The 23,757-nt window shown below is 40.2% G+C and overlaps 4 protein-coding genes across 4 annotated transcripts; 2 read left to right on the forward strand and 2 right to left on the reverse strand.

Moving 5' to 3' along the window:
• Positions 1-2,273: 2,273 nt before the first annotated feature.
• Positions 2,274-5,174, reverse strand: LOC111219085 (chymotrypsin-like elastase family member 2A). Its single transcript, XM_022741673.1, has 8 exons — positions 5,064-5,174; positions 4,821-4,909; positions 4,632-4,729; positions 4,087-4,209; positions 3,824-3,960; positions 3,177-3,322; positions 2,828-2,980; positions 2,274-2,363 (listed from the first exon to the last, which is right to left on the reverse strand). Exons 1-8 carry the CDS (start codon positions 5,098-5,100, stop codon positions 2,346-2,348), a joined length of 801 nt encoding a protein of 266 aa, XP_022597394.1. The 5' UTR covers positions 5,101-5,174; the 3' UTR covers positions 2,274-2,345.
• A 1,331-nt stretch (positions 5,175-6,505) lies between these two features.
• LOC111219121 (chymotrypsin-C-like) lies at positions 6,506-9,655 on the forward strand. The gene is made up of 8 exons (XM_022741714.1): positions 6,506-6,614; positions 6,745-6,833; positions 7,155-7,252; positions 7,346-7,468; positions 7,646-7,782; positions 8,366-8,511; positions 9,214-9,366; positions 9,556-9,655. The coding sequence occupies exons 1-8, from the start codon at positions 6,575-6,577 to the stop codon at positions 9,571-9,573; spliced, it is 804 nt and encodes a 267-aa protein (XP_022597435.1). The 5' UTR covers positions 6,506-6,574; the 3' UTR covers positions 9,574-9,655.
• Positions 9,656-10,177: 522 nt separating this feature from the next.
• LOC111219036 (chymotrypsin-C-like) lies at positions 10,178-15,183 on the forward strand. The gene is made up of 8 exons (XM_022741602.1): positions 10,178-10,247; positions 10,486-10,574; positions 10,697-10,794; positions 12,169-12,291; positions 12,513-12,649; positions 14,452-14,597; positions 14,836-14,988; positions 15,115-15,183. The coding sequence occupies exons 1-8, from the start codon at positions 10,202-10,204 to the stop codon at positions 15,130-15,132; spliced, it is 810 nt and encodes a 269-aa protein (XP_022597323.1). The 5' UTR covers positions 10,178-10,201; the 3' UTR covers positions 15,133-15,183.
• A 302-nt stretch (positions 15,184-15,485) lies between these two features.
• Positions 15,486-21,040, reverse strand: tmem51 (transmembrane protein 51). Its single transcript, XM_022741915.1, has 3 exons — positions 20,856-21,040; positions 18,772-19,231; positions 15,486-18,555 (listed from the first exon to the last, which is right to left on the reverse strand). Exons 2-3 carry the CDS (start codon positions 19,185-19,187, stop codon positions 18,150-18,152), a joined length of 822 nt encoding a protein of 273 aa, XP_022597636.1. The 5' UTR covers positions 19,188-19,231; positions 20,856-21,040; the 3' UTR covers positions 15,486-18,149.
• Positions 21,041-23,757: the final 2,717 nt, after the last annotated feature.

Raw genomic sequence — 23,757 nt, forward strand, 5'->3', positions numbered from 1 at the left:
GCTTCCACCAGATATATACATCATTATTCTTTTGTTTTCAAACAGGAAGTGAAGGAAGGGAATAGAAAATGGAAAATCAAAGTGGCACAAAGTGCTGTCCCATTCCTCTTTATAAAGGAGAGCAGAGGTGGAGCAGATGTAAGAGTATAAGATATACATTTAATATTTTTACATTTTCAGTTTATGATCAGAAATGTTAAAACTCTTTTTGTTTTATATTTTCTCCTTTGAGTGGAGGACATTTTCAGGGATAAATGAGTGGAGCTGAGAGAGTGAAAGAAGAAGGAAAGAGGAGGAAATGAGAACAGAGTGATCAGGAGTAGATCAAATAAAATATTGTACTATAATATTACAGTACATGTCCATGTTGTTTATCCTATGATGCTACATATAGACATGTAATATCATTAGAGTAAATGTTTTATGTTGGCCTTAATATTCATCTCAGAGTATTTAAGATACTTGGCCTTGTTGTGGATCCATGTGTGCTCAGTTAGAGCAGCACAAATCATTATGGCCTGGATTCAAATTTGCCATCTAAACAACAAAAATAGGTTTCAAAATTAGTAATGCTGTTTATGCCAAATTCATTCCCAACCTATGTCATGTTAATTCAAAATAGTAACATCAGACAATGTTTGCCTCTTTTTATGTGGCAGTGCTGAAATTAGTAATTGTCAAAATATGTTGTTTTGTGGTTTCAGAATGATGGAGACAGAGACTAATTAGATTCAAAATATGATGCAGGCTCTGGATGGTTTTCTTAATATCATGTTTTACCCCGATGATGATGATAATAATAATAATAATAATAATAATAATAATAATAATAATAATAATAATAATACAAGAAATGTAGAACAACATGAAAAGACAAAATGATCAAAACATGTTAAAAGAATTGGTCTTTGATCTAAAATGAAAATATGATTGTAAAGTAAATTTAGATAAAATAATACATAAAATAATAAATCAATACATAAGAAGATATTCAAAAGTGCTGAGGAGTGTATAAATGTGATGCAAAGTGCAAAATTTCAGAGCTAGTTAAAAGTGAAGAAATAAGTTTTGAGCTTTCTTTTAAAGATACTTAGTGAGCTGGCCTCTCTGATATCAATAGGTAGTGTGGTTCACAGCTTTGGGCCGTAACTGACAAAGGCTGCATCCCCAATTTTCCTACAGCTGTTGCTGGGAACTTTCAACAAAGCAGCAATAGATGACCTCAGTGATCTTGGAGGTACACAGGGAGTTAGCAATGTAGCTTGATCCTTGTCCATCAAGGCCTTTGTATATAAGGTGATAGTGCATGTAGCCTAGCTGCTGTGATTGGGGATAAGCCCCAAATGTTTACAATGTCTGGCTCTGCCCCTGCCTCATGTCCTCCATGGTTTGACAGTGGGACATTCCTAAACCCTTTGGATTTACTGGGGAAGCGGCTCAAAGTCGAGTCTGTGAGGGTGACTAGAGCTATCCCTGGAACAGCGAAAAACTATGTGCCATTTTACCTTAATGGACGTAGTCGAAAGTACAAGTCGTGTAGTTCCACAAACAAACTTTTTTCCCGTATACAAAGTGCAGTAGAAACAAACAAACAAAACAGTTTAATGAGTGTCTAACTAGTCTTTGTAACATAATCTGAGTGATAATCCTCCTAATCCACTTTATTCTGCACTGAGCCTTGAACCACAAGCTTACAAGATAGTCTGCAATTAACTTGATCTACAGGTGAGGCAGTACATCTCTATTTGTGTAAAAATGACGCCAAAGATTTTCTTTGGCTTTGCCTGTGGCAGTGGTTCTTCACTTTAGTATTTTATGATTATGGCCCATTATATGACTGTGCGTCATATGTCCCCACAACACGCATGCAGGAAAACAGTAGCTCCTAAGTTAACTTCCGCCACATTTGAGGTGTTTATCATCAGCTGCCTGTAAAGACACGGGAGGATGTTTAATGTAGGTCAGAGAAGTGTCTCTCTTTAGGATCTCGAGATGTGACGTTGATTGTGTTATTCTCAACCCAGTGAAATGTGAGTTGGTTGACGACGAAAGTGAGTGAGGGGGATCGTCGAGACTCTCTGATATGAAATCCTTGTCTTCTTCAGGGACATCTAGTGGTTACTTGCAGTCAAACAATTGATATTTACAAGTGGTGGAGGACCGAAAAACACGGCAGCAGCAGTTAGATGTTATGGACAAAACATATTTTGTACAGGCATGAATTTGGGATGGAAAATGTGTTTTCTTTGTATAAATACCAACACAGAGGGCACTGTATTAGTCACTGCAATCTTTATTTGATGGTCAAGTGCAAAAACCAACAATGACAAAAACCAGTCTACATCTTAGTTGCTGGCCATCACCTGAAAAGAAAGCATAAAGGCAATATTGTGAAATAGGGCACTTGAGCATCTGGACTTCTTTATCACAACATGTCCGCTCATTATTTCTTCTGCACTACAAAGTTCATATTAAAAATTGAGACAATTATTATTATTGTATTTCATAATTTGTACAACTTCATTGAATAATTTATGGACAATTAAAAATGTGAAGGTTTTTCCAACTGTTATATAAAACTATTTCTCAGATCTTTGTCTGACATTAAGATCCCTGCAATAAACAATCAAATGGCTTCCCATGAGTAGTTTTAGGTCTGTCTGTTTTGATTTGACAATAAAGCCAGTAAACAGCGAGTGGCTAAATCCCAAGACAGTAAAGAAGTTTCAGTGTTGTCAGCTGGATCCAAAGAGAAACAAAAAAGCCTCAAGTATATCATGAAATCTTGTGGACAAATATTTTACGATCTGAAGTTTTTTCCACTTACGTTGTTGATCCAGGGGATGTAGGCGCTGACCCTAGTGAAGACGGAAGGCTTCTTGGGGTAGTTGCAGCCCATGCTTGAGCCAAAGCTCACCACACCGTGAACTTCCCAGGAGCCATCAGGGCTCTGACAGTTCAGGGGGCCACCAGAGTCTCCCTAAAAGGTAAAAAGGACAAATGTGACACTAGGCACAAAAAAAACAGATGATGGCAAGAGCTTTTAGAAAATAAAACATTAATATATCTAAATCTCAATGGTGTAATATAGAGATATGCTTAAGTGTAAGGCTGGAATTTTGTTTTACAGAAACTATAGTGACATACGTTTGTACAATAAGAAATATCAGACTCACATTGCAGCTAGCCAGCTGTCCATCTCCTCCAGCACAGACCATATTGTTGGTGACCAGGCTGCCCCACCAGTCATACCTGCTGCAGATGGAGTGGCCAACCACAGGAAGGAGGGCCTGCTGCAGGATGTCGGCAACAGGGCCTCCAGCTTTAGAGGAGAACAGGGCATTCACATTCAGAGCTGTAGTCAAGACCGCTTCATTCAAGGTCTATTCCAAAGGTCTATTCCAAAACTAGGCCCAGTTTTAATTTAAAGTTGCAGCCTGGATCATATTCCATCTCTTGAACACATAAAAATAATTTTGGCTTATTAAATGCATAAGGTTGAGGAGGTAATCCCTTAAAATAAAATACGTGGCAAGATGCAACTTTTTTTTATTTTTAGATTATTGGGAAATATGTGGGAAGTTAAAGTCATAAAACTATGAGGTGGATGCAAAACCAAGACATTATTAAAAGTGGTCTTGAAACTGGACTCAACCGCTTCAGTTCAAATTAATGACATTTCAGTTGATGATTAACCTCGAGTCCTGTGATCACACAAATTTAACTGGAGAAAGGATAAAACATTAAAGATATGATAATATAACCAGCTTTGTTTAACAGCTGTTGTTTGTTTTGTTTGTTTTATTTGGTTGATGTAACTTACTCCAGAGACGTCCCCAGCCAGTGACGTAGCAGGGAGCACCATTGGGCTGGATGTCACCAGAGGTGGGAAGGCAGGCAGCCATGATAGTGTCAGAGAAGGTGACAGGAGTCTCCAGCTTGATCAGGGCGATGTCGTTACTGAAGCGTGAATACAAATACAACATTTAGAGACAGAATGCTAATGAGCATTTATATCATGAATAAACATTCACAGAAGCATAGTATGTGGTCCACTATATATTTTGTTATTACAACTGAGCCCACCGGATTCTGTAAGAGTCCCAGTTCTCATGGACAATGATCTTGGCGGGGCTGATGGCGATGGACCCAACCTCATTGTCGCTCTTCAGATTGTGTTTTCCCAGGTAGACTCTGTAGGTGCGACTGCTGCTTAGCAACAAAACAAACAAAAAAAAACCCAAACAGAATCAAGTCAGAGTTGCTTAAAGCAGAGATCTATTCACTTATAACACTTGATTAGAATACCCAAGTTATTAATACAATTACCTCTACTAACATTGTGTTAGTACAGGACTACTGCTATTCACCTAACTCTGAAAGCCTAAATCTGCACTGCCAGTGTTAGCAAAAGTAGAATTCTGGATCATTGATATTCTGATATCAACAAAATAGTCTTTAGTAATAAGAAAGTAAAAAGTAATAAGAGTAACGGATGATATGATAGTGTGTGTTTTACTTATTAGGCTGCTAAAGTAATCAAGTGCTCTGTCTACCACAGGCCTGCCTCTCTTTGTCCTCTGTGCCTTCAATACGTTCATTTCACATTTCTTAAACTTTTTGAGCCAAACCTGATGCAGTGAGCAGCAGTGAGGACCCACTGGCTGGAGATCAGAGTGCCACCACAGGTGTGGTAGAAGTTGCTGCCACTCCTGTACTGCAGAGACACCTGAGGAGAAGACACAACGGTACATGAATGTTTTTATGACTTTAGGAAACAGACAGGAGACAGAATTTCAAGGCCATTTAAAGGAGCATACCTGCCAGGGCCAGCTGTTCTCACGGACATCATCTCCACCAACCACCCTGGTGATGGTGGGGGGGTAGGTGGGCAGTCCGCACCCGTAGGCTGAGAGACAGCAGTACAGAGTATAGTAGATGGTTTATGATGGTGTCTTAACATCAGCATTAATATCAGGTTTTATTCTTTAACTATCAAAAATGTTTCCAAGCAGTTAAATGTGATTTTGTTTAACTTGTTAAACTAAAGTATCAGAGCTTACCGCCAGCAACGAACAAAGCCAAGATCACAAACTTCATGGTGACTGTCTTCAGCAGAAGTTCATCGGGACCTTCTCCTTCTTATATACTGCTTTAACAGACCTCGGATGTGTTGCTTAACTTTTGCAGCACAGCCAGGAAAAGTAGGTGGGAAAAATAAATCAACCTTGGAGATAAGTAACCACAGATATCCCCAAATACACCTTATCTCTCCACCTCAACCTTTGTGTGAACCTCACACATGTCTCACAGTGACCTGAGTTTGTCAGGTCCTTTAAAGTTAGAGACGATGTTCACACCCTATGCCTGTCCATTTGTCTTATTCTATCAAAGGAAATAAAAGTGCTTGTGAAAATACACAAAGTTTTACTTTCTTTTGTTTACCAGTCTGTTTCTGGTATGGATAACAGACGTTATGCATACTGTATGTGTATGCATATGGATATGAACAATCTCAAAGAATAGCAAAAAAGAAAGAAGTAAGAAAATGCAAGAAGTTGCATATGTTTGAAAGTGTTAGAGATATTTGTAAAAAGAATTAGCATGTATATAAGAAAATGTGTTTGAATTAATTCCACATCAGTCTTTCCATGTGATAAAGTGCAGTTTGTACATATAAAACACTTGAGTGGTAAATGATAAAACATGCAATGTTGGAAATAGATACAAGCATGTAATAAATAGACAAATCATGTAATAAACTGATGTGTAATGTTGTATTTGACTGTAATAATAGCTTGTAAACATTTGTTTGAGATGTTTTGGAGCATAAGCACATTTTGATTTCTATGTCTTCTGAGCTGAAACAGGTACTGCAGTTGTACTGCAGTAGCTTTCCTCAATGGGTACATTTCTTTTGCGCGACTATCACCTCCACCTATCAAATATCACATACTAATAAATATTGTAATATTTTTGATACTGCAATTTTTGGTAAACAACACTAGGGTCCAAAAGTGTGAGACCACCTTGCCCAGAATGGGGTGAGGGTTAGGATGCAGAGGAATCATCATCATGATTTTGTATTTACTGTATTTAAGAGGATACACTGCAATCCAACGTTATGGGAATTTAGGGAATTTCAATGATACTCTAATAGCTGTGTACTGTTTACTTTCATTTGACCAATGCTGTACAGTCACAGGAAACATTCAATTCTTCCATGAGCAATGGAAACTTGAGCTGCTGGAGGAGGTTATATTGTGAGTAGGGAGTGCTACATTTGATATGGAGTAAGGCTGTTTGTGTGTGGTCCAGCTCTTGATGAGAAAAGATAAAAACATTTCATTCCACTGACTTGTTTAACAAACAAGTTCAAAAACATGCAAAACCCTGGGACACTTTGGCCTTGGCCTAGTATTCATGTTCATTTCTGGCCGTTCTGATGTCCACCTAGCTCCACCCCAGTGGCAAAGGGCAACAAGAATTTGATAGAGTTTTTGAAGGTTGCATAACATCATGAAAGACATATATATATGTCAGATGTTTTACCACAAACTGTGCAGATACAGACATGATGAAGTTTGTGGTTCTTGCTCTCTTTGTTGTTGGTGGTAAGGATCACACACGGCACTGTTACATCCATCTGTTCACTTGGTTTTTCCAGCTTTCACTGAATGTAGATGAATAAGTGTGTGCACAGGTTCACAATTTTAATAGAATGCGTCTGTCTGTTCCCCTCAGCCTACGGGTGCGGCCTGCCCACTTTCCCCCCTGCGGTGACCAGGGTGGTTGGAGGACAGGATGTCAAGCCTCACAGCTGGCCCTGGCAGGTAAAACACGCTGAATGAGAGAAAACAAAAAACAGAAAACAAGATATGTGCTGTCAGAAAAATACGTCTTTAAGACCTAGGACTTCAAGAAATCAAATGGGGATCATAGCTAAAATATACAGTGCAGCATGTGACAGGTAGACTAGAGACCAAAACTCTCACAACATCATGCAATGTGGAGTCGCAGAAAATAAAAATATGAATATGAAAGAGGAAAGGCAAGAAATGCTTATTTGTGTTAAAATTATTATTATATTATATTATATTATATTAAAAAAGAAAAGCTTAAGATAATTGATTGTGTTCATATGTATGTTTCAGATTTCCCTGCAGTACAACAGACAGGGTGAGTGGAGACACACCTGTGGAGGTACCCTGATCTCCCACCAGTGGGTCCTTACTGCTGCTCACTGCATCAGGTATGAAATAGTGGAGCCCAAATTCAATCCCTGAAAAGAGCCTTTGAGTTGAAACATTGCTCGCTTCATGTTCTTCTGTCTGTGAACTTACAGCAACAGCAAGGAGTACAGAGTGGCCATGGGAAAGCACAACCTGAAAGTGACAGAGGAGGGTGCTGTGTTCATGGGCACCGCTAACATCATTGTGCATGAGAAGTGGAACCCCCTGTTCATCCGGTAAAACATTTCTTCTCACTGAGGACATGGATAAGAAGCAAGAGACTTTGCTGAAAACCAAAAAGATCTTTTCAGTAGGTCAAGTCTATGAGAAATCTAAATGTGTGTGCGTGTGTGTGTGTGTGTGTGTGTGTGTGTGTGTGTGTGTGTGTGTGTGTGTGTGTGTTTCCTCTCCAGTAATGACATCGCCCTGATCAAGCTGGAGTCCCCTGTTACCCTCTCTGACTCTATCATGGCTGCTTGTCTCCCTGCTGCCGGCTTCATCCTCCCCCATGATGCACCCTGCTACGTCACCGGATGGGGTCGCATCAAAAGTGAGTGCCCAGTCTCTTTCCCCTCTTTGAGACCAATTCAGTTGAATTTAAGTGCTCACTTGGTACCAACGTTGTGTGTTATAATCCTATGTTTGTAACAAACTATCTGTAATTATGGCAGTTTTACTGCGGTTTAGTAAAATATTAACAGTTCCTCAGTATTCGTGGTAGTATACAGGATTATATACAGTATTAAGGTATATGCACTGTATTCTAAATATAAATGTAAAACCACAGGATCAAGTTATTAGTTGGTTGCTTAGCAGGGGCAATACTTACAGTATCTGACAAAAATGCTGATGGCAATTATTGAAGTACAAACAAAGTTATTCAAAAGATTTTTTTTTTTGCCTTTTGGAGTTGTCTCTGGTTAACTCGATTATACACTGGCTGGATTGTCTTGTTTATTCTGACACAAAATACCAGAGAATGACTTTATTTCCAAACAAGAGAATTAGTCAGATCCATTAAATAGAGACCACATTGTTTGGCTTAAAGCTACAGCTGATGAAACATCTGTAAAAGTGGTGAAGGTTGTGCATCTCATCAATGTGTTACCTGAGCTGAACTCTCCTCCACACAGCCGGAGGTCCCATCGCTGACATCCTGCAGCAGGCTCTCCTGCCTGTGGTGGACCACGCTACCTGCACCAAGCCTGACTGGTGGGGAGCTATGGTGAAGGACACCATGGTCTGTGCAGGCGGAGACGGAGTTGTGTCTGGTTGCAACGTGAGTCTAAAATAATGAATGACACAATCACATCGTTGTATAAAATGACACATCATACTGTAGTATCATTGTTTTCTGGTGTCAGCAAACTGGACACAGCAAACTACGCTCACGTTTCCTCAACCTGTAAACTTGCCATGTTTTATAGAGAGGATCAGCAAAGCTATCTTTTACTTTGTTTTAATTCTGCAGTTACTGTGGAGAATATATACACTTCAGTATTTATTTTTTCAATCATTCCAGCTTCTCAAATGTGTACATTGGCTTGTTTTCTTTGTCTTCTATGATATAAGTATCATTATATTATCTATTATATTACTAAATATTTTTGGTTTTTGGAATGTTGGACAAAACAAGCCGTTTGATTATGTAAAGAGGCTTTTGAAACTGAGACAATGAGAATAATTGTTACACAAACAGTCACGGCTCTGTTCCTTTATATTTTTGTGCTTTAACTGAGATTCTTCCTCTGATACTGTGTTATTTCCCAAAAAATCAAACAACTATTTTATCTGATTTTTATACTGTTTTGTGAATAACATATTGTAATTGAGGGAAATGTCAGTTAGAAGGTCTAAAAATATCGAGATAAGACGAGTAATGTTTGATGCAAACACTGGACTCACTGTGTGTCTTTCAAGGACAAGAAGTTAGTCCTAAATTTGGATTTTTGGATCAAATGTTTTCTCTCACATGGTTCAGGGAGACTCTGGCGGCCCTCTGAACTGCCAGAGCACTGATGGCGCCTGGGGGGTTCACGGTATCGTCAGCTTTGGCTCAGGCCTCAGCTGCAACTTCCCAAAGAAGCCCACTGTCTTCACCCAAGTCAGCTCCTACATCGACTGGATCAGCTCCGTAAGCTCCCGACCCTCGCTCACTGACTGACTTCAGGGGTTGAAGTCATGAAATCCATAAATACGCTTTTTATTTGTGCTATTTCATTCATGTTTCAAAGATGAAACTAGCAAAGAATCTGGATAATGAATTACTTATCCCTGCTGGTATTGCACTAAATCTAACATGTCTCTCTCCTCTCTTCCACAGAAAATGGTGGCCTATTGAGAGGACAGTCTTTTGGGATGAAAGCCACTTTGTGGACATGTAAAATAAATGATGTGGAACTAAATAAAAAGTCAAGACTGTGTGTTACTGTGTGGTTTGTACCACTTAGCAGGTCAGCAGTTTCCCAAAAATATGCAAAGCAACTAAAGTTTTCTGACTATTAAGCCTGAGTAGTTCAGTTCAGTTAATTATATTCTGACAACTATATAATATAGGACAGACAGACAGACAGACAGACAGACAGACAGACAGACAGACAGATAGACAGATAGACAGACAGACAGACAGACAGACAGACAGACAGACAGACAGATAGACAGACAGATAGATAGACAGACAGATAGATAGATAGATAGATAGATAGATACTTTATTTTTCCCCTAGGAAAAATTCATGTAAATAAATTTAAATGACAGCAAAAAAGGTTCCAATGTCCCCCAATAGGAGCACTGATGGGAAAATCCTATCACCAACCACATGATGTTTGGTGTCTCCAGCCCATGTTTGACTTCCTGCATGTGTCGGCCAGGTTTCCCAGCACATGCATACACCATATTGTGGTTCCTAGCCTACTGTATAAATACAAGCCTGTTGATAACACGACATTAGGGCTACATACTCTACAGTCATGAGCATGAGGAGTCTGGTGGTTCTCGCTTTCGTGGTAGCTAGTGGTAAGACATCTTGAATATTCTCACATATGTTGCGTAAAACTCTCTTTCTGTAGTATAATCCAGATAAATAGTCCCTTATTAGCCATGTAAAGAGCACTAATTATATTTTGTTTGAAAATAATGAAATTGTTTAAGCTTCACTGAACTTGGCTGTTCATTCTTGGCTATAATTAATCAAATTACCTTCTGTTTTTTTATGTGTAGTCTGGTGCTAAAATAACATATCACCTTGTCCCAGCCTATGGCTGTGGTGTTCCCACTTTCCCCCCTGTGCTGAGCAGGGTGGTGGCGGGAGAGGATGTCAGGCCTCACAGCTGGCCCTGGCAGGTAAGGTCCAGCCTAAATGTGTAAAAACATGTTCACTCTTACAACCACAGAGCAGCACCAACTCTTTTCACTAACGTTTGACTGTGTAGTAATGCATACTGCGCTCTCTCTTCTCTGCTCAGATCTCGCTCCAGTCAGGCAGCAGCGGGCGCTGGATGCACGTCTGTGGAGGCACCCTCATCTCCGCTGACTGGGTCCTCACTGCTGCCCACTGTATCAAGTAAGTACAACTTAACACAAGGGGGAGGCTGTCGGCATAATCGAAATCACAATATGGCAAAGATGGGGTGTGAAGCAGAGCTGCCCCACATTTTGTTTTAATCACTGACAATCCACTGCTGCAGATTTCCTCCTCCGGTTTCTGGTTTTTGAACATTGTTGTTGGTCACAAATATCTATATTTATCGTTCTACTAGGAATAAACTAACTGATAAATTGTCAATTGTGTTAAATTAATTATCCCTGACAGTTTTATTTAATTAAGACCTCTTTGCTTCTCTTTATCTTCGATTGACGGTGGGAAGAAAAAGTATATAAACCCTTTGGAATGACCTGGTTTTCTGCATAAACTGGTCATAAAATGTGATCTGATCTTCATCTAAGCCACAACTACAGGCACAATGTGCTTAAGACATTTTTATTAGTGCTACATGTTCCTGCCAAACAAGTCAACCATGGTTTCATCAGTCCACAAAACATTTTCCCAGTAGCATATGTGGTAGTGGTTCTTTGTTACGTTACTGAGCGCTCTGTATTTTGCCTTTGGAGTCATCTTAGCTGGATGTGCACTTCTAGGGGAAGTATCCACAGAACTAACTATTCTCCATTTATAGACAGCTTGTGTGACTGTGGACTGATGACTATCTAAACTCTTTGAGATGACTCTGTAATGCTTTCCAGCTTTATGCAAATCAACAATTTTTTGGGTAGGTCTTCTCAGGTCTCTTTTTTCTGAGGCATGTTTGATTCACATCAGTAGCTCTAACCAACATCTCCAATCTGGCTTCACTGACTGGACTCCAGGTTTGAGAACTCCTGATTCCAGTTAGCTTATATTAATGTCATTAAATGAAGGGTCAACATACTTTTTTCCAACCTACTCTGAATATTTGACTGATGTTTTCAACATGGCCAAGAACAGGACAATGTTTTGTGTCTTTTAGGTCAAATAGATTGTGTTTGTTCATAACTGTCACTTAGATGAAGATCAGCTCATACTTTAAGACAAATTTATACATAAATGTATACAATTTACAAACAGTTCACTTACTTTTTCGTGCTGCTGTATACTGTATAACTCAGTAATGATTCAATGTGCCCAGTTCATGAAAGCATTCATATTTACTACTGTATGCTAAATCACAGGTGTGTGCCAGGAGAACAGAAGAGTGGCCCGCAGAAATGTTCAAACTTCACAGTAAAGACAATTTGCAGTCAGAAAAGAAACCAGTTAAAAATTGTTTGATCACACAAACCAACCTCTAAAGGACTACCAAGCTTTCACGATGCTTCATTAACTTAATCGCAGTTTCACACAATTCAATGCTACTGTTTAAATTCCTAAGCAAACACCACGCCATCTTCCATCTCACAGTGATCGCAACAGATACAGAGTGGAGCTGGGTAAACACAGCCTGAGGGCGAGCGAGGAGGGCTCCATCGCTGTGGGAACAGCAAAAATCATCACTCATGAGGACTACAACTTCATGCTCAGCCGGTAACAGCAACAACAGTCCAGTCAACTCAGTGTCACCTTATAAGTCCAAGTGAACGGTGTAATGAACAAGCCCTTGTGTGTAAACAGATGATCAGTGATTAGTTAACTGGCATTTTTTTTTAAATGGTGGAGGGTGATGCAGTAAAATATTAATGTAACATGTACCATGTCATGTTTATCTTCACTTGCTGAATCTGAGTGGATTGTTTGGACTTTTGCAGTAACGACATTGCCCTGATCAAGCTGTCTTCCCCTGTGACCCTCTCTGACACGGTCATGCCAGCCTGCCTCCCAGACCGGGACTTCGTCCTGCCCCACGGCTCTCCCTGCTATGTCACCGGCTGGGGTCGACTCTCCAGTGAGTCAGTGCACCTCAGCAGGAGAGAAAAAAGAATCACTCCATCATCACAAATATTCTGAATATTATTCAATTATTCTTTACAGTCATTGCCCTCAAGTTAGTTTTGGTGCACGCCAGCCAGTGTAGGTCGACTTCGAGAGATCAAAGCGAAGAATATTTCTCAGCCATTAGCTCAACAAAACAAAATGTGACAAATATTCAAACTGTTTAATAAGCAGAGCCTAGAGCTAACCATGCCTTAAGTAGAGATTCAGTTCCTGCCACTGCCAGCTGCTGACATGTTCATCCTGGATTCTACGTAAATACTACAAGATAAACTACGTGAAAAAAGGGGTGGGTGGATACAATACGTTCATGGTTGTACAAAGTAATTTTTCCGTCCCATAAATATTCCCAAGAAACAAATAATGAACAAAAGGAATTGGCTATACATGTATACATCTAAGAATATGGATATTCTTTTTTTAAATTCAAATCCTCTTAAAATAATAGCTGCACTTTCAAGGAAAATGCTACACTGCTGATTCTCATCTGACTGATGCAGAGACAGTGAGGTGAAAGTTTTACGCCTTCAAAACCAGGATGCATGTTGTTTTTAGTAACATGTGATGGAAAGCATGGCTTGTAATCCTCGCATGAGTCGAACATATAGAGATGTTTGACTGTGCTGTGAGCTTCCTGTCTTTTGCTGGAATTTGAAGGTTCTACACACTCTGGCACCACAGGACTGTGTTTAAGCTCAGTTAGAAGTTACAACAGAGGGGCAAGTTTGGTAGTACCAGAGCTATCTGTGAAGTCAGGGTTAGTGTGGTGCACACTTATAATATGACAGGCAGTGATGGAAAAAGTATCCAGAGCCATTACAGTAGGAGTCCTGTATTCAAGTCCTGTATTCAAGATAGAAATAGACAAGTACTATCAGCAGGATGTATTCACTCTTACTTATGTATGTCCCCTTTATACAGAAACACTGCTCCTGTAACTGATGCTCATATTACATTATAAGATTGTTAATACTGATGCATTAACGTGCATATAGCATTTCACTGTTGCAGCTGGTTGTAGCTTTATATAGTGCAGTAGTTTAGTCCTGTGCTTCACAACCTAGGGGTCCCGCCACCTTTATACCGGTCACAATCTGAGGGGTCGTGAGATGATTATGAGCTGGGCAAGGAAAAAAAGCAACAAACCTTTACAGTCATTTAAATGAAACTGAGAAGACTAATGGGAAATATCTATTTGATGGAACTGCTAACAACTCATAGGACTTCTGAAATGTGACAGTGGGCCCCAACTAGACACTGCTTTCATCCGTTTAGCTTTAATCTTCAACAATGTTAATTTTTATAATCTTAATATATGATTTTTAATCTATAATCTTAGTCTGTCAAATAAGTAGTGTGAAAAGCAAAATATTTCCCTCTGAAATATAGTGGAGCAGAAGTATAGAGTAGTTTAACATGGAGATAAAGTACAAAGTACCTGAAAATTGTTCTTAAGTACAGTACTTGATTAAATGTATTTAGTTACTTTCCACCACTGATGATAGGATGCAACATTTTAATAGAAAAACATTGAAATATAAAGTAGAACATAAAAGTTAAATATAGCTCAAGAGCCAGACCATTTTCAGCACTTACGATACCATTAGTTTTGGTATTAAATGCCATCTTCTCACTCTCTACCCTGAACACTACTAACAGCAGAAATGATCTCCATCCAGCACCTCAGCTTAACGCTGTCCCCCTGAGGAACCACCCTTGTTTCTTACCTGAGATAAGCGTGTTTCCTCCCCACAGCCAGCGGTCCTCTGGCTGACATCCTGCAGCAGGCTCTCCTGCCAGTAGTTGGCCATAACATCTGCAAACAGCCCGACTGGTGGAGCGTCCTGGCAACAGACAAGATGGTCTGTGCTGGCGGAGATGGCATCACTGCTGGCTGTAACGTGAGTACATACAAGGATATATCAGTCAGTTACAGCAGTCAGTTATGTCATCTGTAAAATTTCCATCTTGTGTAGTATAGAAGATTCTAGGAAAGGAGAAATGGTGTAAAAGGAAAATTCAGCATGACAAAATGATCACTGGTTAGCCCCATGCCTGTGTGTCTAAGCTGTTAGCCAACACTGTGTGTGTGTGTGTGTGTGTGTGTGTGTGTGTGTGTGTGTGTGTGTGTGTCTACAGGGAGACTCTGGTGGCCCCCTGAACTGCCAGAACCCCGATGGCTCCTGGGACGTCCACGGCGTGGTGAGCTTCGGCTCTGGTCAGGGCTGCAACGTCTTCCAGAAACCCACTGTCTTTACACAAGTCAGCTCCTACATCAGCTGGATCAACACAGTGAGGAACATTTTCACTTTGTGATTACCATGCCAGCATAAACAATGCAATCTGAAGCGAACAAAGCCTCAGCTTTCAAAAACAGGAAGCATATTATAATTGTGTTTTCTGTTGTTCACTCCACAGATTATGACCAAATACTGAAGAAACTATTCAAGTACGTCTGTCTGCAATAAAAACAACTATGATCTAAGATGTGTTGTTGTATCAGTGTTACTGTAAAAAAGGTAGATGTTGTTTATCAGTGCTAAACACACCATTTTAACTTGGCCATGTAGGCCCTTCACAGCTACAGTAAATATCATCCAGACATTTGTCTCACCGTTGGATACAGTAGCTGTATATTAACCAAAGATTAGTGAACAGTAACAACGCTGGAAAATATTGATGTTAAAATGTCAGTATGAATTACGATTCAGTAATCATAGCAAAATACACTTCTTAAATGCTAGGTTAATTAACAAATACTTCCTTTTATTTCTTATAAAATATTCATGAGATCATTTTTTCCCACTCTTCAGGAAAAACAAACATTCATTCTCCACAAACATATTAGAATTATCATAGAAAAGTATATTTTCACAGTACATATAAAAAGAAACAAAGACATAAGTAATAAAAAAAAAAGCAATAATAAATGAAACAGACAACAAACATCATGTGTTTCGGACACGTATCTAAGTAAAATAGAAAGTGACTGCTAAATCAAAACACTCATTCATCGATGTAAAACATTTTGACTATATAGTCATAAAATCAGTCATGTAGTTATCTGGTCCTTTGCCATTGAGGTACAATGACTGTCTGCAGTAGTGAACAGGACACAAAATAAAGAATCAATATACTGTGCGACACATTTCAACATAGCTGTTGTGCGCTGCCTTCCAATGACAAACCTGAAGTGACTCAGTGACCTTGTTGGCTTTATCTTGACAGAAAACCTGGTAATATATAATATAACCAGCTGACAATGAGTATCTAAGTCTCTTTTTTGCATGATTTGGACTGAATTTTACTCAGACACAATGTGGAACTGGGTGATGACGTCACTGATGAAGAAGTGTCTTTTGTCCCACAAAACAAAAGAGGGGAAGAATCTTGTGTGACCTTTAAAAATGTAATGTTTAAGTGAATGAAAAGATAAATCATTCACTTTGGCTACAGCTGTTCACATCTAAACAAGTCTAACCATAAGAGGAAAGGAGAGTTTGTTGATGATGACTGAATAATCCTGAGCTGTCTCTCGTCTCTCGCTGCTCATTCTCTGCAAACCTCTGAGTGAAAATGGCTGCAAGTTGAGCTGTGGTTGGAGGAATGGTGATGAGCAAGCGAGTGAGCAATAGCTGCTGTTATTATGGCGCAGCTGCACGGTCAAAGACTCTTTCTGTTGGTCATCTCGAATCAGAACAAAAACAAGTCCAGAGAGAAGCAGAGACTACACTACTGCCTTCACAGCCTAACAGCGTTCACCATGGCTACTGCCAAAGGCTTTCAGCTATTCACGAGCTCCTTCCAGACTGCTCTCACATACTTCCTTCTCTACCCACTATTTGCAGGAGTAAGAGCAACGCTGCATTTAGAAGAGCAGTGGGAGAGATCAGATTCTGTCATACTATGTCTTTTGAAATGCTTTAGGAAGAGCAGTAGTATTGTTCTGAGCACAAAGGCATTTAAATGTACATTAGTGTGTAGAGCTGGAGGACAAACTGTGTTGCAGCTGCAGCAAGTTAGAATCACCACTCATTAAAAGACACCACAAAATGAGACCCTGAGCTTCCTGGAAAATGGTTTCTTCCCAGAATGCAGTTTCTATTAAATGGTGACCTAATGGTGAGGTTAATGGTGAGCACTGGTGCTGCACTAGTGAGAGTTAATATAAATTTCAGGCCTTAAATACAGTGCACCCTGGATTTTTTTTTTTGAAAACAGCCGCTGCCTTTCTCTCCCAAACTGCATCCCAGCTAATTTATAATTTTGAATGGCGTTTTTTTTGCTAACATAAATTGTCCGGTTGAGTGTAATAATATATGCATATCAACTACCTGCTGCCTGTCGAGCACAAAGCAGCGGAAAGCTGCTTGTGAGAAGGTTTTAGCAGTTAGTAGCAGTTAGCTAAAGACCCAGCAATTTTTCTCCATTGTTGGTGGAATCCAACCCATACCTTCCTCTTCTGATAATCAACACACTACTGGACAGCAAGATTCAAGTGACATGATACTATATGGTAAAACAAGTGATATTTTGTTAGCATTCAACAACCATGTTTCCCATTAGGTAGAGTGCCTATTGCTATGAGTCATGGGAGCTGTGGCTGATAAATGCTGAACAAGCTTGGTTTTATCTTAATCAAAATGGAAGATTCTTAAATGGTGCTGTCCAGTAGACACTCCACCTTCGTCAAGAAAACCCCCATTATCATGTTTCAGCTTTTCAGACAGACAGGCAAAGGAAACTGATCCAAAAGCTAGTGAGAAAAAAAGAACTTAACATGGAAGAAGAGCAGGACTCCCGTTCTGTCGAACATGCAGTCAAGTCTCTCTAGAGCTTTAGAGGACCACGGGACACAATATTGTTGACAATGTGGTGGAGTGTTTCTGTGCAGCATACCACATCAGGTCAAGCCAGCTGAATACAGACAAGGCTCAGTCACTCAGCGCTGAGCTAACATCTGGTAAACTGCTGGCTGAAGCAATCCAAAGCCTCACACAGTGAAATACTTCCTAGACTTCTACACACATCTTATGACTTCGTCCAGCGTCAACTCACATGTCCGGTCAGTGCACAGTGGAGGTCAGTTACATAACATAAACAGAAAGCTACTTTGACCTGACAGAAAACTGCATTTGGTGGGTGCTTTGAATCCAATTGTGACAGAATCTGCCGCAGTAAGAAAGAATCCAACAACTATGTCCGTCACCATTTGTCTAAAAACCTTATCTAAAAAAATAATGTTTTTTTCAGGTCTTTGCTTTGGAGTGATGTGGCATTAATGATGAATTTCAACAGATATTGAATTTTATAATAAAGTGCCACTGGGAATGTTCTGCAGGAAGAGCCATCTTCAAGTCTTGGCTTAATGAGGCAGATCCAGATCCACAAAAGGTGATCACAGCAAATTCCAGGAATTTCAGTAGATTGTTTCAAACATCATCAGCTTGATCTTAAAGTGGAGGCACTTTATCCTCATACTGTGGTGGTGGAGTAAGTGGCTCTATACTGATTCCAGCTCCTGGCTGAGAGTTATCAATGTTTTTCATGTGCAGCTTCTCTGATTTAATCCTGCGGATCTTGATAGGGAGGAGCTTGCGGCTATTTTTCCCAGGTCGACGATTTGATGCGGAAGTAGCAGTAGTGGGAGCACTGGAAGCTGGAACAGGCTGTGATCCAGTAGTTGTGACCTCTGACCCCTCATATTCATACTGTACACCGTCGACTTCAACCAGGTCATCATAGGAAGGTAGATGGGAGGAGATTGGGGGATGGTTGGTCTGACGAACAGGGTACTGGCCGCTGCCTACTGCCTCTTCATAGCTGGGTACGGCGTACCGCTGGGCTTGTTCCTCAGCACTGCAGACATTCATAAAACATTTTTTTTTAAAGTTAACATGGCTGTTATTAGATGAATAATGTGAATCTGTACGCTGCTTCAAACATTGTCTGTGCCTGTGTCTGTGCTTTCAGCTGTTTTACAGTGATGTAATTTTGACAAAAACAATACCATGAGACAGCTATGATTGTCAATGTCACAGATTATCTATCTAAATCACTAGTTTTAATACTCACATTTCTCTTTCCTCTTGTTCCCGAGCTGCCACTCCTCCACGGTTCTGGGCCTCCCGGAGCATCAGCTGCTCTCGCTGTTTGTTCCTCATTCCCACACACAAGGACAACAGCAGCATGACCACGCCAGAACCCACCAAGACAAACGCCACAGAAGATGCTTTATTTTTCCTGCTACCAGTGCCAGTGTCTTCTCCTGAACTGCTGCTGTTACCGGCCGGGTCTGCAGGTACAACACTCCACACAATCATCACAATGCCGAGGGCAACAAGCCCAACTCCTAGAGCACATAGCGCATACTGGGAACCTGAGTTTCCAGTGTTTTCTCTGCTGCTGCTGCTGCTGCTGTTGTTATTGTTGTTGCTGGCAGTCTCTCCTCTGCCAGGGGGTCTCTGTGGTCCATCCACACTGGAACGCATGATGTCAGTCCCTAAACTTCAGTCAGAGCAGCTGTAGTGAAAAACTGTAGAGAGAAAGGCATGTGATGTCAGACACAAAAACAGAAATAAAAAAAAAAAACAATCACATATTTCATATCCTAACGATGTTTCTGACTTTTCTGTAAAAAAAAAAAACACTCACGTTGCAGAGACAATACAGTTCCTTGTTAGCAGTATCCATCCACTGTATAAAGGTCTTACCAAACAAGTCATCGGGGCCCAGAGTCGTGCTCTTTATGAGCGGCCATTCCCATTATTCAGTTAAAGTGACAGGACATAAAATTCACTCAAGTAAAAATATAAAACTGAGGCTTCCAAGAATGGGTGTGTTGCACGGTAAAAGTATTTACAGCAGACTTGCCTCTAAAAGTCCCTACATCAACACATTACAAGGATAGATAAGAACAGCTATGGCACAACAAGCACCCTCAAGAAATATATAGCAATATCTCAGCTGTGCAACATACAGGTTTGTTTTCCTTCTTTTCAACCTTTTTTATCTATTGTATCAAGTCTTTCGTGCAAATCAAAACTCAATATTAAAGTTTAGTTTGGCATTCACTTAACTGTCCCACACAGTAAAATGATTCTCTGAAATGCAATAAGCATGACCAATGAGCGTACTTGCACAGTTACTACTTGGAGTGAGCCATTGATCACAAGTCCACCATCCAGTACAACTGTTTGTTTTTTTTTTCATCCTTGCTAGATCACAGAGTACAGGAGGACAGCTGGGAACTATAAATAACAAGAGTACAAAAAATTAACTCTCTGTGACCATTGAAGAATGTCTTCATGAAGTGCTCATACCAGAGTTTTACCCTTGCATACACCAACCAAGTTTGTTAGTAATATAGTCTGCAAACACGCCCAGACCTAACCCCAACTCCATGTTAGGAATACCCCCTCACTGAAGTATGTGTGGTATGAATCATGCTCATCCTGACAGCTGGGTACATGCAGTATCACCAATATCACACAGAGAAGAGGCCTCTGCTAGCCATACACACAATCACACAAAAGCTTGTTACAGTTGTGCGATCCAGAGGTACAGAGGAACATTTAAGTGCTGATGTCACATAATATGGACTTATGAGAGCCTTTTTACATGCCAGCCTAGGGGTTATATTTCACCACAGGACAGGTTTTACTGTAAAGTAAGTAAGTAATTGACAGGACTGCTCATAAAAAAAAAACCCCCTCATCCACACAGCCCTGAACAACGTGTACTGCCATGGTAGTGTGTGAGATCTGGTGTGTTGGGGAATTTGACCAGTCCGACAGTGTTCCGCTTCTAGGACGCCTTTAAGTTCAGTTGAGTAAGTTTAGTTGGGCTCAGGTGTTCCGCTTTAAATACTGCAGACGGTGATATCTGGGTGTCTACGTGTAAAGGTCGACCCTGCTGGAGCGTTAGGCTACATTTCCACAGTAAACGCATTTGTGACCGTTGTTTCGCCAACACTTCGAGTGCAGCGTCAGTTTCACTACACGCTGGGCGGGTAATTACGTAATGCAGCGCATCAAAACTTTCCAGGATAGAAAACTAAAAAAGAAGAGAAAACGTTCGACTATATTGTCTCTATTCTACCTTTTTGTAACATTACAGCTACACGAATGAACATTTGAACGAATCGGCGTTACACTCACCGTTGCATCGTAAGACAACCAGCAAGTCCTCAGTTCCTCTTCTCAGAGCTGGGGGGTGTGGAGTTTATTCACCCAGCCCGCGCTGACAGCTCTTTATGTGGCATAGTTTGATGGCAAAGCGTGTTTAAAGATTGGAAAGTTTTCTTCCTCTCAGACACGGATGGGCCCTGACAGAGAGGAGGGAGCGCTGGAGGGAGGGAGGGGGCTCCACACCACTCTTCCAGTTTCATTAACCCTTTCAGTCTCGGCCTTGTTGACAGATGGTGTGCAAGTATGTGCAAATAAATTCCTTTAAAAGCTCCTAGGAAGTTTCCAGGGGGTGAAAAATATGTATTTTGGCACAATTTGTATGTAAATAAGAGATATTGTTCAATCAGTTAGTTTCCTATTAAATATTCCAAATTAAATGCAAAAAAAACTAATAGGCTTTGGTCATAGCACAGGTCAGCTGAACAAGCAGAAGTGTACAGTTTGTCTACAAGCAGAATACAGTTCAACATAAATATTTACTAGTGGTTACATGGAGCAGTTTTCTGAGCTCCTGGAAATCAACAGCTGCTTTTAAACTCAATACAGCTTACAGTGATGTCCATCCACACAAGTCTTTAAGCCACATAAGACCATTAACGACGGCTGACTTTGTTCACAGCATACACTTTGACTTGTCACGTGTAACGACATGTAACGATGATTCTGTCTTTTCAAGTGTTCCTGTGAGTCATGACATTGCGACAATGAACCAGCATGCATAATACCAGGACTCTGACACTGAAAAGCTGAATGAAATTTATTTTGTTTTGTTTAATTTTGCCAAAATATCCTCTGTGAAAAAGGCCTGTTGAAAATCAAAACATTTTGGTGTACATGCTGTCATTCATACGTCACTTTGATACTTCACTTTCCTGGTATGAACATAGGTGGCCTATTCCATCTCCACACAGGATCTCTGGAGCTCAGCACCTCTCTTACCAAGGGCCTTCTAGCTCAATTACTCAGTTTGACTGGGCGGCCAGCTCTAGGTAGAGTCCTGGTTGTTCTAAACTTCTTCTATTTAAGAATGATGGAGGTCGCTGTGCTTTTAAGAACCTTCAAGACATTTTTTGTTGCCATCTTTGCCTCAACACAACCCTGTCTCTGAGCTCTGCATGTAGTTCCTTCACCTCATGGCTTGATTTTTGCTCACATATGCATTGTCAGCTGTGAAATATTAATTAGACATGTGTGTCACTTTCCAAATCTTGTCCAGTCAACTGGATTCTTTTGGAATACAACCAAGGTGTAGAAACATCTCAAAGATGATCAAGAGAAATGGAGGCAACCTGAGCTAAATTTCAAGACTGAATACTTAGGTTAATGTGATGTTTCAGTTTTTCCATTTTAATAAATTTGCAAAATTTTCTAAAATTCTGTTTTCACTTTGTCTTTACAGGGTTTTGAGTGTAGATTGATGAGGGAAATGATTTCTTAACATTTTAGCATGAGATTGCAACATAACAAAATATGAAAAAAAAAATAGAAGGAGAAAACTTTCCGAATGCACTGTAGTACAGACAATAAGTACACAATTTGGTGGCAAAATCTCTTGGCACCCCTATTAGAAGAAAGGTTATGCTGCGTTTTTCATGCTGACACGTGGCGTCGTCATCCTTTGTGAGGCATTACATATAGAGGGTGGAGTTTGGTTATGAACTGAGGTGTGTAATGAACTGAATGAAAATCACAGTGGAATATTTTAGTTGTGAACTCAAAAATTTAAAGGAGCTGTTTGTAAGTTGTGATATTGCTAAAATAGCCAACATTAGCATTGACAGCTGTTTAGAGTGTAGAAGAAACATTGAGTGAGTTCAGAATTAAACTTCATTCCTTTAGTCACCAAGAGCTGTGTCTAGCAGTGGAAAGCAACGCCAATGTTGGCTCTTCTGTTTCTGTCACTTCTTTTCTTCTACTGAAGTTAGCATGCTAACCAGCTAGCCCCTGGCCAGACCATCTCGGTACTTTCCGATACCGAGTCACTGTAGAGTCCAGTCTGCCCTGAAGAAGTAGCGCTGCTCAGAGGGTGCATACGCAGCAATGCTAATGATGACTATGTAGCCACAGCAAAACGTACAAATAGCTCCATGTTAACAAATTTATAGCTGCAATTTGTTTATTCCAATCTATAAGTGGTTTTCCTCATTATTAATGAGATAAATGTACTGTATGATCATGCATGCAGTGTTTGTAAAGATGAGACTCTGACAACAATACAATCAGACTGATTAAATAGAATACTAAAAAGGAGTCTAACATCTATCCATCAGTCATTCTCAAAGTTTTGATGTCCATTAGAATATACGTGACTGTCTGGTTTACACAGTGAATAATAACTGTTATCAAATAACAATGAATGACACTGACTCACACTCTTTACTCAATACTTCCCCTTGCGATTAACACTGACAAGTCAGTCGGTTTTATATCATATGTGTCATATGTGTTGAGATTTTTATTCCCTCTTTGTAAATTTACCACCTACTCACAGTTACTCCTTTCGAGCACTTTGGACAGAACCAACCCTGCCAGCGCTCACATGACACGGATAGTCTCCCATTATTCGTGTAGTCAACACATTACATACCTCTAGGTGTTTGTGCTCGTGTATGTGTATGTCTTGTTAATGTTTACATGTCAAGATAGCTACCCAAGACAGCAGAAATGGGCTCCTCCTGGCTTCACTTCCTTGTCTTGGTGTCTTCCTCTGTATCAGCATGCTACAATGAGAACTTGACTATTTTACATTAATGACAAAACCAGTTCCACTGCTGGCCATTGCTGTATTGTTCTGGACTCTGGGGAGATTTTCTTCCTCCTTAGCTTTTGTCTGGTTCCACACACACTCACACACACAAACACACTCACTCAC

This window comes from Seriola dumerili, unplaced genomic scaffold, assembly GCF_002260705.1.
Source record: "Seriola dumerili isolate Sdu_G_001 unplaced genomic scaffold, Sdu_1.0 BDQW01000056.1, whole genome shotgun sequence".
Lineage (NCBI taxonomy): Eukaryota > Metazoa > Chordata > Actinopteri > Carangiformes > Carangidae > Seriola > Seriola dumerili.

What these genes read in the sequence shown, in the direction of transcription:
- LOC111219085 (XM_022741673.1), bottom strand. Translation starts at nt 5,100, where the DNA reads ATGAAGTTTGTGATCTTGGCTTTGTTCGTTGCTGGCG. An exon ending in GGCTTTGTTCGTTGCTGGCG is followed by an intron (nt 4,910 to 5,063) that starts GTAAGCTCTGAT and finishes GCTGTCTCTCAG; the next exon opens with CCTACGGGTGCGGACTGCCC. An exon ending in TGGCTGGGGACGTCTCTGGA is followed by an intron (nt 3,323 to 3,823) that starts GTAAGTTACATC and finishes TCTCCTCTAAAG; the next exon opens with CTGGAGGCCCTGTTGCCGAC.
- LOC111219121 (XM_022741714.1), top strand. Translation starts at nt 6,575, where the DNA reads ATGATGAAGTTTGTGGTTCTTGCTCTCTTTGTTGTTGGTG. An exon ending in CTCACAGCTGGCCCTGGCAG is followed by an intron (nt 6,834 to 7,154) that starts GTAAAACACGCT and finishes TGTATGTTTCAG; the next exon opens with ATTTCCCTGCAGTACAACAG. An exon ending in CGGATGGGGTCGCATCAAAA is followed by an intron (nt 7,783 to 8,365) that starts GTGAGTGCCCAG and finishes TCCTCCACACAG; the next exon opens with CCGGAGGTCCCATCGCTGAC.
- LOC111219036 (XM_022741602.1), top strand. Translation starts at nt 10,202, where the DNA reads ATGAGCATGAGGAGTCTGGTGGTTCTCGCTTTCGTGGTAGCTAGTG. An exon ending in ACTGCTGCCCACTGTATCAA is followed by an intron (nt 10,795 to 12,168) that starts GTAAGTACAACT and finishes TCCATCTCACAG; the next exon opens with TGATCGCAACAGATACAGAG. An exon ending in CGGCTGGGGTCGACTCTCCA is followed by an intron (nt 12,650 to 14,451) that starts GTGAGTCAGTGC and finishes TCCTCCCCACAG; the next exon opens with CCAGCGGTCCTCTGGCTGAC.
- tmem51 (XM_022741915.1), bottom strand. Translation starts at nt 19,187, where the DNA reads ATGCGTTCCAGTGTGGATGGACCACAGAGACCCCCTGGCAGAGGAGAG. An exon ending in GAACAAGAGGAAAGAGAAAT is followed by an intron (nt 18,556 to 18,771) that starts GTGAGTATTAAA and finishes GAATGTCTGCAG; the next exon opens with TGCTGAGGAACAAGCCCAGC.